This window comes from Ictidomys tridecemlineatus, chromosome X (assembly GCF_052094955.1).
Source record: "Ictidomys tridecemlineatus isolate mIctTri1 chromosome X, mIctTri1.hap1, whole genome shotgun sequence".
Taxonomy (NCBI): domain Eukaryota; kingdom Metazoa; phylum Chordata; class Mammalia; order Rodentia; family Sciuridae; genus Ictidomys; species Ictidomys tridecemlineatus.
The window spans coordinates 68,840,156-68,854,201 of NC_135493.1; the positions used below are offsets into that span (position 1 = coordinate 68,840,156).

The window sequence follows — 14,046 nt, forward strand, 5'->3', positions numbered from 1 at the left end:
ATCTTGAAATGTCCTCTTAATAGCTAAAGTTATTTAACATTTCCGGGGTTCAGTTTACTTTTTTGGAAAATTACAATAAGAATACTTAGCTTAGGGGTGAGACTGGGGCTCAGTGGTAGAGCGTTCACCTGGCACATGTGAGGCTTTGGGTTCAATCCTCAGCACTACAGAAAAATAAAATAAAAATGTATATGTCCATCTATAACTAATATATATATAAGTATGTATATACATATCTATGTATATAAATAATATATATACATATATGTGTGTGTGTATATATATATATATCTAAAGAATACTTAGCTTATAAAGTTGTTTTGAAAATTAAATACAACAGTTTGTATAAAATACTTGGCATAGAGTAGGTACTAAATAAATGGAAGTTGTTATAATAATTGGATAAATTATTGTGCCGTGATGTCTGGTTTTCTCATTTGTAAGCTGGAGTGAATAAAAGCATAGAGCTACCTAGAAGTATAAATGGTATTACATCTTCTGTATTATCCAGCACACAGTAGGCACTCAGTCAACCTTTACTCCAATGAACGAATGTTTATTTAAAAGAATTTGTACGACAACACTCTTACTTTCAAAGAGCAGAGGAAAGTTTTATATTATTAACACATACACTGTGGCAAGAAAACTACAGTTAAAGAAAGAAGGAAAAATATTCCCCCTCCATAGCCAGGGACTGAGACCCAAGGCTAAAACTTTTTTCAGTTAGCCAGCCCCCAGCTGCCTTCATTAAATCCAAGAGTGACTTAACAAGGAGACATAGCTTTGGTGGAGAGAAGAGCTGTTGGGGCTTGGGAGCTCAGTGCCATTTCTTTTAGGAAGAAAGGCCACCCATACAGTCCATAGGAAAAGGGTGGCTAGAAGCTGTCCTGAGCTGAGGCTGCTTTATGGAAATGGACAGATCCAGGAGAGGGAGAGATGAATGGAAGGGAAGCCCTACCAATGTGCATGTGTAAAGTGATTGACACTCAATTGAATCTAAATCCACTCCTCTCCTCTCAATGAAACACCATCAAACTGGTGCCAGAGTAATAGTTTTGAACAGAAGCCAATCTAAATGTCAACCTGGGGTTCCTCAGCCTAAGGCAGCCTCTATAGCAGAGGCCTCAGCCCCAGGGTTTTAAGCAGTGAGTTAAGTAAGACTTATAGAGTAGGTATGGCTCCCTAAATTCACTGTGGCAAACGTCTACTGATTTTCAAAGACTGGAGGTATGGAGGAAAGACCCATAGATCTCAGGATACCCAGACATGGCCTGGTACCTGAGACATTTAGTATATATAAGTGAGCTATAGAATAACAGCTAGGCCTCACAAATGAATATATAAAGGAAGTCTTGTCCAATCTACCTCTAGGCCTTAAGGATGAGGGTAGGATATATGCATATAGCCTGTTAGGAAGCCCAGCAAGAAGACTGTTGTCCCTTCAAAACCTAAGGCAAAAAAGTACAGGGAAGAGAAAGATTGGAGCATTTTCCTGAAACAAAATACAGGCCTACTCCAGCCCTCAGAACCTACATCTCCTCAGATTCCAGGCCTCAGGCACATGAGACAGAGAATTACATCTGGGCTCCTTGCCCTCCCCTTAGCTCCAAATAAGGGCAGCAGTGTAAATGTGGGTGAGAGAGAAGGGATCATGAGACACAGTCATTAGCACCTGAACCACATCTCTTCCTAAACCAGAAATGCCAAGAGCAAAAAGAAATAAGTAAAGTGAGAGAGGGGTTGTGCTTCTGTCACATTAAATAGGAGACAGTGGGGGTGGGGAAAGGTGTTTTCACATCAGGACATCTATCACTCTGGCCAAAGGGAGGGGTTATGATCAGCACAGCTTCACATGTTTTCCCCCTCTTCATTCATCCTGCTTCCGCTTAGGCTTTTTGGGGTTTCGGGACCGACTCTTGGCTTTGCACAGAGGGCATATAGGTGCATTCCGGTGAATTTGCTGATGACATGACAAGCAGGCCTGGTGTAGGGAGCACAGGACAAAGAAAATTAGTGGTCAGATTTTTCTAGGCTTTGGCTCAGACTTCTAATACCCAGAGACCCAGAAAGCAATCATGATTTCCCATCAGAAGATAATAGTAATCATTAAGATCCAAGTAGAGGGCTGGGGATGTGGCTCAGGCGGTGGTGTGCTCGCCTGGCATGCGTGAGGCCCGGGTTCGATCCTCAGCGCCACATGCCAACAAAGATGTTGTGTCCACCGAGAACTAAAAAATAAATATTGAAAATTCTCTCTCACTCTCTCTCTCCTCTCTCACTCTCTCTTTAAAAAAAAAAAAAAGATCCAAGTAGAGATCAGTGTTCTTAGAGACAATAGAAGATGAGAGTGAAGGATTAGAGTGATCAGATTAAAAGAGATGCTGAAAAAATGTCTGCAAAATGTGGAAATGATGCAAAATGAGGACTACATGTTCATTCAGCATTATACTAGAACACTGTTAACAGGTCCGTTCAAGGATTATTTAATTTCCTAGATTAGGATTTAGCAAAAATTTTCGGTAAAGGCCAGATCGTTAAATATTTTAGACTTTTTTCATTATATGGTCTCAGTTAAAACAAAAACTCAACTGTTTTACATTAAAGAAACTATAGACAATACATAAAAAAATGTGTGCCCATAAATCATTTAAAAAAGCAGGTAGCAGTTCAAATTTGGACCATAGGCTATAGTTTGCTGGCCTCTACTCTAGGAAAATGTTTCTTTGGTTGACTGTTTACTGTTGATCAGATTCTGAGATGTTACCCTGATAAACTGCAAATGGTTTTTGCCCAATAGAGATGCAAATTAGTCTTTTCAAAAGAAAAGGTAACCATAAAGATCACAGATTTATTTCCCTGTAGAATATGAACCAGTTCTGTATCTAACTTGGCAAATTTATGTCAGCATCCCTTTCTTTTGTTGATTATATAAATATATGTTTCTCAAATGCTCTTGGAAGCTGTTTTGTAATTCTGTTGGCTCCCACATTTAATGACACATGCTCACTATATATTTGTGTAAAAGTTAGACTTCTAAATTTAGAAAGTTGTACTTCAGCAAAAGCCTGAAAACCTCCCTGCATTCTGTTCCCTATGAGATGAGGAACTACAAACCAGTGGGGCCAACAGAACAACTCTTTGTGTGTGTGCCAAGCAAAGGCTGCTTAAGAAAGACCCAAAATAAATTAGACCAAAGTTCCAGACTCAGCATTCCATGTCCTTCCATAGGAAGATATTTTGCATCCTCCAAAGCCCCTCTCTAGCTCACTCACCTTCATAGGTGGAGGCTGTTGCCTGAAGGTAGCCGTCTGCCGAGTGTCCTGCTTCCTAGCCACTTGAAGTTGTTGGGCAGCAGCAGCTGCAGCGGCTAGGGACTCAGGGATGGGGGGCTCCTGAGGCTCTGTCTGCCATTCTGCTTTCTGCTTCTCAAAGTAACTTTGGAGATGAGAAACATTGGCTGGATCATTCTGAAAGCAAGGACAACCTTGCCCCTCCTAAATACTCCATGGCACAGAACCAAGAGTTGGACTGTGGCTTACTCTAGAAAGTTCCTGTACCTTCCTTTGCACAAAGGTATTTTCCCTGGGTACCAGGCTTATTGTCTGTTAGGAATGGTAACCCTTCTGCTACTTGGCTCTGACAGACTCAGATGATAAAGAAATCTCAGGGATAGCAAGGTCATTAAAGAACATTTACTTCTATTCTCCATCCCATGATCATTTTCAGTATTCTTATTAAGTGTCCCCAGGTCTATGTGTATGGACTTGCAAGAATAGGAAGCTCACAACTTCCACAGACAATCTGCTCTACGTTTATGCTTCCTTTGACTGGGCTGAACTCTGTCTCCCTTTAAGGCAAGCCTACTTCTCCAAATCTTTGATTTTGAGATGAAGTCCCCAAGCTAGTCCCTGGACCAGGAAAATTAAGCCTTTTGTGTTTTCAAAGATTTATGAACACCCCTTCTAAACCCTGACTTAGAAAGTAACCCCTTAAGAGTCATAGAAAAGTCCTGTATTGTCAGGCTGGGGTTGTGGCTCAGTGGTAGAGCTGCTTGCCTAGCACGTGTGAGGCCACATAAAAGCACCACATAAAAAAATAAATAAAATAAAGGTATCTGTCTACACCTACAACTAAAAAAATAAAATATTAAAAAAAGAAAAGTCCTGTATTGTCAAAATCACACAAACAATTCTAAAAGTCATCTAGTAATTCTAGTCCAATCATCCTTCTTCAGGTATAAGAGCCCACCACAGAGACTTTTTCAAAATCATAAAATGAATCGGCCACTGACAAACCCAAGCTCAGTATCCTGACTTTCAGGCTAGATTTTTGTGCCTATGTGAGTGTGTATGTTCTTATGTGCTATGTTATAGGGACAAGGGCAGGCAGCTTACTCCAAGGAGAGCTTCTCCTCCTCTTCACACAAGTCAGGGAGCCTCTGCAGGCCCAGAGTCATGCGTAGGGCATCCACATGCTCCTTCAGTGGCTTATATTCATCATGCAGGCGCCGGGTAGACTCTAGCAGCTTGTTTAGGTCATTCTCAGATTGTTTGATAGTGTTTTCCATCTGCAAAGCAGAACAGGAAAGGCACAGAGAAAAAAATACCAAATTCTCACAGACACTTTAAAACTGAGTGGATACTAGGACAGACTCTAGAGCCAGTCACATACTTTCTACAATGAATGGTCAAGCCTCAGTTTCTTCATCTCTATGATGGTGATAGTTTAATAGTGAACATGTCATGTAATCTTGGTGAAGATTCAATGGTCAAATTCATACAAAGCACTCAACACAGGGGCTAGAAGAACAAAGGCTCAATAAATTATAGTTATTGCTCAAACATATCATTTCAGAGTGGGATGGCTTTAGAATCTATTTTAGTTCACCTTACCACCATTTTGCAGGTCAGAGAACTGAGCCTTAGAGAGAAGAATGGACTTCTCTTAGGGAAATACTTCTTAAGACAAAGTCTACATAAAATCTCAGGGCTTCTGTCTCTAAGACCAATGATCTTTCTCTAGAAAAGTCTCTAGATCAATGGTTTTCAAAAAATGTTGTTGCCAGATTATTAGCATTAGTATAATTCAGAAACTCATGAATGCAAATTCTCAGGCTGCAATGTAAATATATGGAACTAGAAACTATGGGGTAGAGTTCAACAATATGTGTTTTAACAGGCCCTCCAGGTGACTCTGATGCTCAAGACTGAGATCCACTGTTCTAGATTTGCCGACCCTCTCAGGAAAATATCTTATTCATTTCACTGGCTCTGTATCCTTGATTAGCTGGCAGAAAAACTGTCAATTCCTCATGAGATCCAGAATCCTGTGATCTTTGACATAGAAAATTCCAAGTGCCTACCTCATTTATATTTCTTTTAAGATCTAAGGCCTGACAGCAGGAGGAAATAAGTATTGCTACATAAATGTGTTTCCAAAAAGCAGAAATTTAGCTCCTTCAAATGTCAACTTTTAAAAAGTAATTATTGTCATAGGCTCTAAGAATTGCAAAGGACTTTATAGATCAGTACCTCCAACTTTCTTCCTAGTGAAGGAATCATCAGTACACCATCCCTAATTCTGCATGAATAATTTCAAAAGAGAGAGAAGCGTATCACTTTAGTAGTTAACTTTCCAATTTCCAAAGAGTCTCCAGGGAAGACACTCTAATGAGGGAGCCCCACCTTAGTAGGCAGGCAAACTTTATTTATTTGGTCTGATTGGAAGCTTTGGAGCACCTGGAGCTGTACTCCAGAGGCAAAAAACTACTGTACTTTTTAAAAAGGACAGGTATTAACTCTTAAGACTCCCAAAACAAGAGCACATCAGAGCTGAAAGAGCCTTTGGAGATTATGGAGTTCTTCCCATAGTGCAGAGAAAAATTGAGACAGAGAGATGAGACTTGTCCAGTAACAGAGTCAGTCAATAACAAACCCTGTACTCATCTCAAAAATCATGGATTCTTCCACCTCATCATAGCCTGATGATTGTTCCCCCAGAGTGGCCACAGCCATATCTAAAAAGAGGCCACAATAATCACTAATACCTCTTCCTTAATGGGCCCAGATGTAGGCTCCAGGCAGCCAACCACATACCACATTGATGTCAGCATGGATCAGTCTGAGTTCCTCCACATGAGCCATCTTCTCCTGTAACAGGAGGTCCATCTCCTGCTTATATTCTTTCAGGTGCCTCTCCTCTGATTCAAGTGCCTCAAACTCAGCCTTCAAACGGGCCTTGATCTTTTCCATCTGCAGGGTCTTGTTTCTGAAATCCCCCAAAGCATTAAATAGGCCATCAAAAGAAGGAAGGAAAATGGAGATGGAGGACAGAGTTAGGTCCTGAGGCAGGGCTTTCTTTCTAAGTCGTCTTTCCAAATGTCCCTCTCTCCATGAAGAACCAACCGCAAGCCACCCCACCCCCAATGCAGGATATGCTTTCTTTCAAAATAAAAGCTCAGTGGGTTTCAAACATGGTTAGTTTGTTCCCTTGGGGTACTTGCAAACATGAGTCAGGTTTTGGATATTAGCTAGATTCAAGAGAGAACAGTACTATTATTTAGGGGATATGGGCCAGAAATACTAAATAACTTCTCAATGCACAGGAAAATTCCACACCACAAAACTCCCACCCAAGATGCTAACAGTGACCTCTTGAGAAACCATAGAGATGGACAACAGTGGGAGGACAACAACTTTTCCAATAAACTTTCTGCAGTGATGGAAATGTTTTGTATCTGTAGTTTCCAATATGGTAGTCCTATGCACACATGGGTGTTGAATACTTGAAATGTGGCTAGTGTAACTGAGCAACTAAGTTCTGTATTTTTTTAAAATTTCAATGAACTGAACTATTTAAACAATCACATATGACTAATGTCTCTCAAACATCACAGCACACCCATCAATTTTAGAAGAGAATCATTGTGGGTCACTTCTCTCAAAAAAAAAAAAAGAAAGAAAGAAAGAAAGAAAGAAAGAAAGAAAGAAAGAAAGAAAGAAAGAAAGAAAGAAAGACAAGGAAAGAAAAACCCAAAATCTGGTTATGGTTGCTGAATCTCAACTGTATACCCTCTGGCTCAATCCCATACCTGGAAGTTTATCCTAAGAAAGTAATTCAAACAAGCAAAAAGTTAATACATTGAGATGTGTTTTCTGGCCTATCAGCAAAATTGGAATAGGGTAGTCATCACACTACCCTAAGGTTACAATTCCAAAATAAATTTTCACATGATTAAACAAGAAAAGAAACTGGAAAGATGTAGTTTCAAGGGTCTTTCAAATCATTTGAAGCCTGCTTACATGAGAGGGCTTCACATTTTGAAAGGAGGACCAAATAAGCCATGTTGTTATCCTCCTACTGGCCTCCTATTCCCTGGTTCTCAGGACCTGCCTAGCCATTAGCCATTTATACATATTTGGCATCTCTTCTGCCTCAATAGCTGGCTTTCACCTCTGTTCCAGAGTATCTCATGGATACTCCAGCACCATACCCTGGCCTCAGACCTCTGATGTCAGCCAGCTTCTGTCTGCAGTCCTTTTCTCCTTTTTCAGCACTGCCTGAGTCTCTTGACTCCTTCAACAAGTGCCCCTCAAGTACACAGAACCACACAAAGAATAGTGTTAGGTACATAGAATAATGGGAGTTTTTCTTTCTATGCTCCATTTTTTTTCTTTTTGTGTTATTATTTTGTTTTTACTTTAGAAAGGAATATTATCCCATTTGTAGAGAAGAAAATTGAGGTTCAGAATAGTAACTTGTGTAGGATCACACAGTTACTAAATTGTGTGTTGGAATTTGAATGTAGGGCTCTCTGACATCAAAATCTACATACAACTCACTTCTACACACTGACTTTGACTGAGGGTACCAGGCTGAAGTGCATAAACATACCAAGGGTTTTTGGTATAACTGCTCAACTGTCTTGCAGAAGATTGTTACTGATTTGTATTGGTTAATCATTTATTTATTTAGATCCTCTCCTATATAATTTTGCTTACTCCTACCCCATTTTTATAGATGGAAAACTGATATTCAGACTTGTATCATTTCTTACCCGAATTCATATAGCCAAATTCTAAAGACAGTGTTGGACCAATAACCTATTTCTGCAGGCAGAGTCATATTGTGAAAGGAGACTCAAATCTGGGTATAAATACCTGCTCTGCCTTTGACAAGCTATTCGCTATTGGACATTAACAACAACTATGATTAAAGCTTAACTATCTAGCAAACTTACTATGTACCAACACTAGAAAGTTTATGTGTATATTCATTAACCAAATATTTATTGAACGCCTATCATATGACAGGCACTGTACTAGTTGCTAGGAATTGAGCACAGAACAGAACAATATATGAACCAGGAGCTTCATCTAATGAGGAAAATCAACCCTGAACATATGGTTATATGTAAAACCATATGAAGAATAACAGGGAAGAGATGAACAATGTAATAGAAGAACACAACAAAGAGGACTAACAGAGTCTGAGGGATACTGTAAAGTCAAGGATGCAGTCAGGAAAAGGTTCCCTGAGAACCCAAGGATATGATATCTAAACTAAGTCCTGAAGAATGGAATACAGTCTGACACAGTGGAGAGTAATCCAGACAGAGAGAATGGCGTGAACAGTAGTAGCCCTAGAGCAGAAAAATATGACACATTAAAAAAAAAAAAACTAAACAAAGACCAGTATGGCACGATTATGTACTGCAAAAAGAAGAGGGACCTAGATGAAACTGTGGAGAATGGCACAGGTCAAAACACAGCTTAGAAACTGGGATGAATTAAGCCTTTGTTCCTCAGAGGTAGAGGGATCTTAGAATTTTAAACAGCAGCAAAGTGACATTATCTAATCATCATACCTTGCTTCTCTCAGCCTTGACTTCCTCACTAATAACACCTACATTACAGATTATGTGGAGAGGATTACATGAGCTAACACATGTAAATTTCCCAAATACATCATGTAGCACACAGTAGGCAGGCAATAAATGCTAATACCCTTGTCTCCCCATTCTGCCCAACTCTTCTGCCATGGTTATCTTCTTCACCACAGTGATTTGGAATTTGTTATAAAGACCTTACAGCGCATAGAGTGTGTTTGTGTGTATGTGTGTGTACACACATGCACATGAATGTAGGTACATGTACCAGTATGATTATTTAGCTATATTACTAATTACTAAGATCAAAATAACAATCATTAGCATAAGCAACCTTATAATGTCAATACAAAGATATTTTATGGAGCCAAGCCAAGCCTTCCTAATTTATAATTAATTCAATTAAGATGGCAACAAATGTGGGTAGATGTTTGTTGAAGTCAATAATGTCAAATTGTAAAACTCATTAAGTTGAAGAAGTTCCCCTCCATTCCTAGTTCTCCAAAATATTTTATCATAAATATGAGCAGAATTCTCTTGTGTTTTTTTTTTAATTTTCCTTGATTTAATGTTGAAAGTCCTATCAAATGACTTTTTTTTTTCTGGTTGTATACAAAATATATTCACACCAATTCGTGTCTTCATACATGTACTTTGGATAATAATCATCATCACGTTCCACCATCATTTCTAACCCCCTGCCCCCTTCCTTTCCCTCTAACCCCTCTGCCCTATCTAGAGTTCATCTATTCCTCCCACACTCCCTCTCTCTACCCCACTATGAATCAGACTCCTTATATCAAAGAAAACATTCAGCATTTGTTTTTTGGGGATTGGCTAACTTCACTTAGTATTATCTTCTCTAACTCCATCCATTTACATGCAAATGCCATGATTTTATTCTCTTTTATTGCTGAGAAATATTCCATTGTGTATATATACCACTTTTTAAAAAAATCCATGCAACTATTGAAGGGCACCTAGGTTGGTGTCACAGTTTAGCTATTGTGAATTGTGCTGGTCTTGAGTGTTTTAATTTCATCAATTGACATGATAATGCAAATTTCCTTCTTTAACCCTGGTACCATAAGTGACACTGAGTTTTGAATAAATAACTGGTTTTGCATCTCTAGAATAAACCCAAGTTTTTAACAATGTAAAATTCTTTCTATACATTGTTAATTACATTTACTAATATTTTGATAAATATATTTGCATCTATATTCATTATGGATATGAAACTGTAACTTTCTTTTCTTAGACTGTTTTTGCCTGGAGTTGATATCAGGGTAATAAGAACCTTTGAAGATGAAATGGAAAGTTTTCTTTACACTGCTAATTTCTGGAAGAGACTGTGAAACATTGGTGTTAATTCTTTTTAAAATGTTTGGAAGGATTCTCCAGTGAAACCATCTGGACCCAGAGATTCCATTTTTGAGAGTTGTTAAATTACATATTGAATTTCCTAAATAGTTACATAGGGTTATTCAAATTATTATTTAATTTTATTGTGCTTCACAGAAATTACATTTTTTAAAACAAATTGAAGGTTTTTGGGAACCCTGCATCAAGCAAGCTTATTGGCATAAGTTTTTAAAATAGCATATGCTCACTTCTGAATGTCTCTGTGTCACATTTTCATATTTTTTGCAGCATTTCAAAGGTTTTTATTATTATTATATGTTTTATGGTGATTTGTGACCAGTAATCATTGTCATTGTTTTGGGGTGCCACAAACTACAGAAATAAAAGATGGAAAACTTAATCAATAAATGTTGTATATTTCTGATTGCTCCACCAACCAGTTATTTTCCCATCTCTCTCTTCCTATTCCCTGAGCTATAACAATACTGAAATTTGGCCAATTAATATATCTATGATCCTACAAGGCCTTCTAAATGATCAAGTGAAAGGAAGTGTCAAATATCTCTAACTTTTTAATACAAAGCTTGAAATGATTAAACCAAGATAGGACAATGTTAGGCCTCTGTGACAAATGGTTAGCCAAGTTGAAAATACAAAGGAAGTTTTTGAAGGATATTTCAACTGCTACTCCAGTGGACCACATAACTGATAAACAAAAAAGGTGAAACTGCCTTCCTGATGATATAGAGAAAATTTTAGTGGTATGGTTAGCCAATTGAACCAATCACGACATTTCCTTAAGTCAAAGCCTAATTCAAAGCAAATTTCTAACTCTTTTCAGTTCTCTGAAGTCTGAGAAAGGTAAGAAGTTGCAGAAGAAAAATATGAATCTAGCAGAAGTAGGTTCATGAGGTTTAAAGAAAGAAGTCATTTCCATAAAACAGTGTGAGACAAATAATCAAGTGTCAATGTAGAAGCTACACAAGTAATTCATGAGATTAACGAAAACTGATAAAAGGGGCCATATTTCCGTGTAAATGAAATAGACTTTACTTAAAAAGAAAACACCTTTTAAAACTTGATAGCTAGAGGGAAGTTAATGTCCATTTCAAAGAACAGTTTAACTCTTGCTATGGACTAATGCAGCTAGTGACTCTAAGTGAAAATCAATACTTGTTTAATATTACACATATCCTAGGTCCCTTAAGAATTATATTACATTTTTTTCTTCCTGTGTTCTATAAATGAATAGCAAAGACTGGATTACAGTATGTCTGTTTACAACAATATTACTATTGTAAGATTATTTTTGAGAACTATTGTTCAGAAAAAATATTTCTAAATGTTATTGCTTAAGGACAAGGCATCTTTTTACCCAAGAGCCTGATAGAGATGTACAAGGAAATTAATATTGTTTTCATGCCTGATAATGCAGCATCCATTGTGCATTCTATAAATCAAGGAGTAATTTCAACATTTATGTCTCACTATATAAGAAATACATTTCAAGGGCCAGGGCTGTGGCTTGGTAGCAGAGCACTTGCCTAGCATGTTTGAGGCACTGGGTTTGATCCAAAGCACTACATAAAAAAAATAGTTATTTAAAAAATACATTTCAAAAGGCCATAGCTGCCATTGATAGTGATTCCTCTGATAGATATTAGCTAAATAAATTAAAAATCTGCTGGGAAAGATTCACCATTCTAGATGTCATTAAGAACATTCAGGATTCATGGAAGGAGGGCAAAGTATTAACATTAACAGGAGTTTGGAAAAAATTAATACCAACCCTCATAGATGATTTTGAGGAGTTCAAGGCTTCAATGAATGAAGTAAGTGCAGATGTAGTTAAATAGCAAGATAATTACAATTAGAAATGGAACCTGAAGATATGGCTAAAATTGCTACAATCCCATGATAAAAATTAACTAGATAAGGAATTGCTTTTTATGAATGAGCAAAAAAAGTAATTTCTTGTGATAGAATTTATGCCTGGTGAAGATACCTTGAACCTTACTAAAATAGCAAGAAAAGATTTAGAATATTACATAAACTTTTTGATAAAGCAGCAACATGACAACATGGGTTGAAAGGATAGACTCCAATTTTGAAAGAAGTTCTAGTGTTGGCAAAATGCTATGAAAGAGCATCACATACTACACAGAAGTGTTTCATGAGTATAAGAATCAAACAGTTTGGCAAACTTCATTGCTGTCTTATTTTAAGAAATTACCTCCGCCATCCCAACCTTCAGCAACCACCATCCTGAAAAGTTAGCAACCATTAGCATTGAGATAACCAGCAGAGATTACTATTCAATGAAGGCTTAGATTATAATTAGTATTTTTACTAATAAAGTAATTTTAACTAAGTCACATACATTGTTTCTGTAGGCACAGTATTATTGTATACTTGATAGACTACATTATAGAGTAAATGTCATTTTTATATTCACTCAGAAACCAAAATATTTGTGACTCTATCTTGAGATTTGTTTTATTATAATGGTCTGGAACTGAAACCACAATATCACTAAGGTATGCCTGTATTTCATGGGAGGTTAATAGTGATAGCTTGTGTTTTTAAGAATTGATTCAAATTATATATGTTATGCAATTTACATATACACAGCTGTTCATAGTTGTTATCATTTGTTGTCTGTGGGATCTGTATGGATAACCCTCTGCTTCATTCTTGATATCAAAAATTTATATCTTCTTTTTTCTTTGTTAGTGTTGCAACAGGTTTTTGGATTTTTCAGATTTTGTTTCATTGATTTCTTTTATTTTTCTGTTTTCAATTTCATTGATTTTGATTCTTTATGTACTTTTTTCTGCTTGCCTTGGTCTTATTTTTCTCTTCTTTTTCAGTCTGTAGAGGTGGGAGCTTAGATTATCAATTTAAGGAATTTCCTCTGTTCTAATGTAAGCATTTGGTATTACAAACTTCCCTTTCCCTAATGTTTTTGCTGTATCCCACAAATTTTGATGTATTTTCAGTTTCACTCAGTTCCAAGTGTTTTTATTTTTCCTGAGTCTTTGTCTTTGTAATGTAAATTATTTCGATGTATGTGGCTTAGAATCCAAATGCATGTCAACTTTCCTGGTATTTTTCTATGATTTATTGGATTCTAGTTTGATTTCATTAATGTCAGAGAACATCCTATATTTCAATTCTATTAAGTTTGTTAGGTTTTATATCCCAAGCTATGATCTATTTTGGTGTATTGTATATGGGCATTTAAAAAGAATATGCATTCTATTGTGGTTAAGTGAAGTGTTCTACAAATGTCAATTAGATCCTGTTGGTTGATGGTGATTTGGAGTTCCATATTATCGCTGGTTTCTGGCAGTTCTATCAAATGTTGATAGAGGTGTGTAGAAGACTCCAACTATAATTGTATATCTAATTCTTCCTTTAGTTCTTTGATGGTTTGGATATGAGGTTCCCCCCCACCAAAGATCCTATGGTAGTGCAGAAATATTCAGAAGTAAAATGATTGAATTATGAGAGCTGTGACCTAATTAGGCTATCCTAGTTTGACAAGACTTACTGAATGGTAAAGTTAGGCTGTTAGGCCGGTAGGGTGTGGCTGGAATAAGTGGCAGTGTGCCCAGGAAGGGTCCATCTTCCCTGAGGCCATGTCCTCCTTTTCTCTCTCCTTACTCACTGCCATTAAAGGAGAAGTCCTCCACCAAGCCCTTCTGCCAAGATGTGCTGCCCCACTTTAGGCTCAGAGCAATGGAATTGGCCCACCATGGATTGGAACTCTGGAACTACCAAAATAAACATTT

The 14,046-nt window shown here is 37.4% G+C and overlaps 1 protein-coding gene across 5 annotated transcripts in view; it reads right to left on the reverse strand.

Moving 5' to 3' along the window:
- Window positions 1-535: 535 nt before the first annotated feature.
- Window positions 536-14,046, reverse strand: part of Zc4h2 (zinc finger C4H2-type containing) — a 73,279-nt gene continuing 59,768 nt past the window's right edge. For 4 of the 5 annotated variants that reach the window (XM_005335211.5, XM_040282374.2, XM_021733168.3 and 1 more), the window contains 4 exons: window positions 6,096-6,267; window positions 4,395-4,567; window positions 3,273-3,435; window positions 536-1,981 (listed from right to left, as the gene is read on the reverse strand). In XM_005335211.5, the coding sequence (XP_005335268.1) occupies window positions 1,868-1,981; window positions 3,273-3,435; window positions 4,395-4,567; window positions 6,096-6,267 (622 nt within the window). In that variant the 3' untranslated portion in view covers window positions 536-1,867. The remainder of the gene's footprint in view (window positions 1,982-3,272; window positions 3,436-4,394; window positions 4,568-6,095; window positions 6,268-14,046) is intronic. The other variant, XM_005335212.5, reaches the window with a different exon arrangement.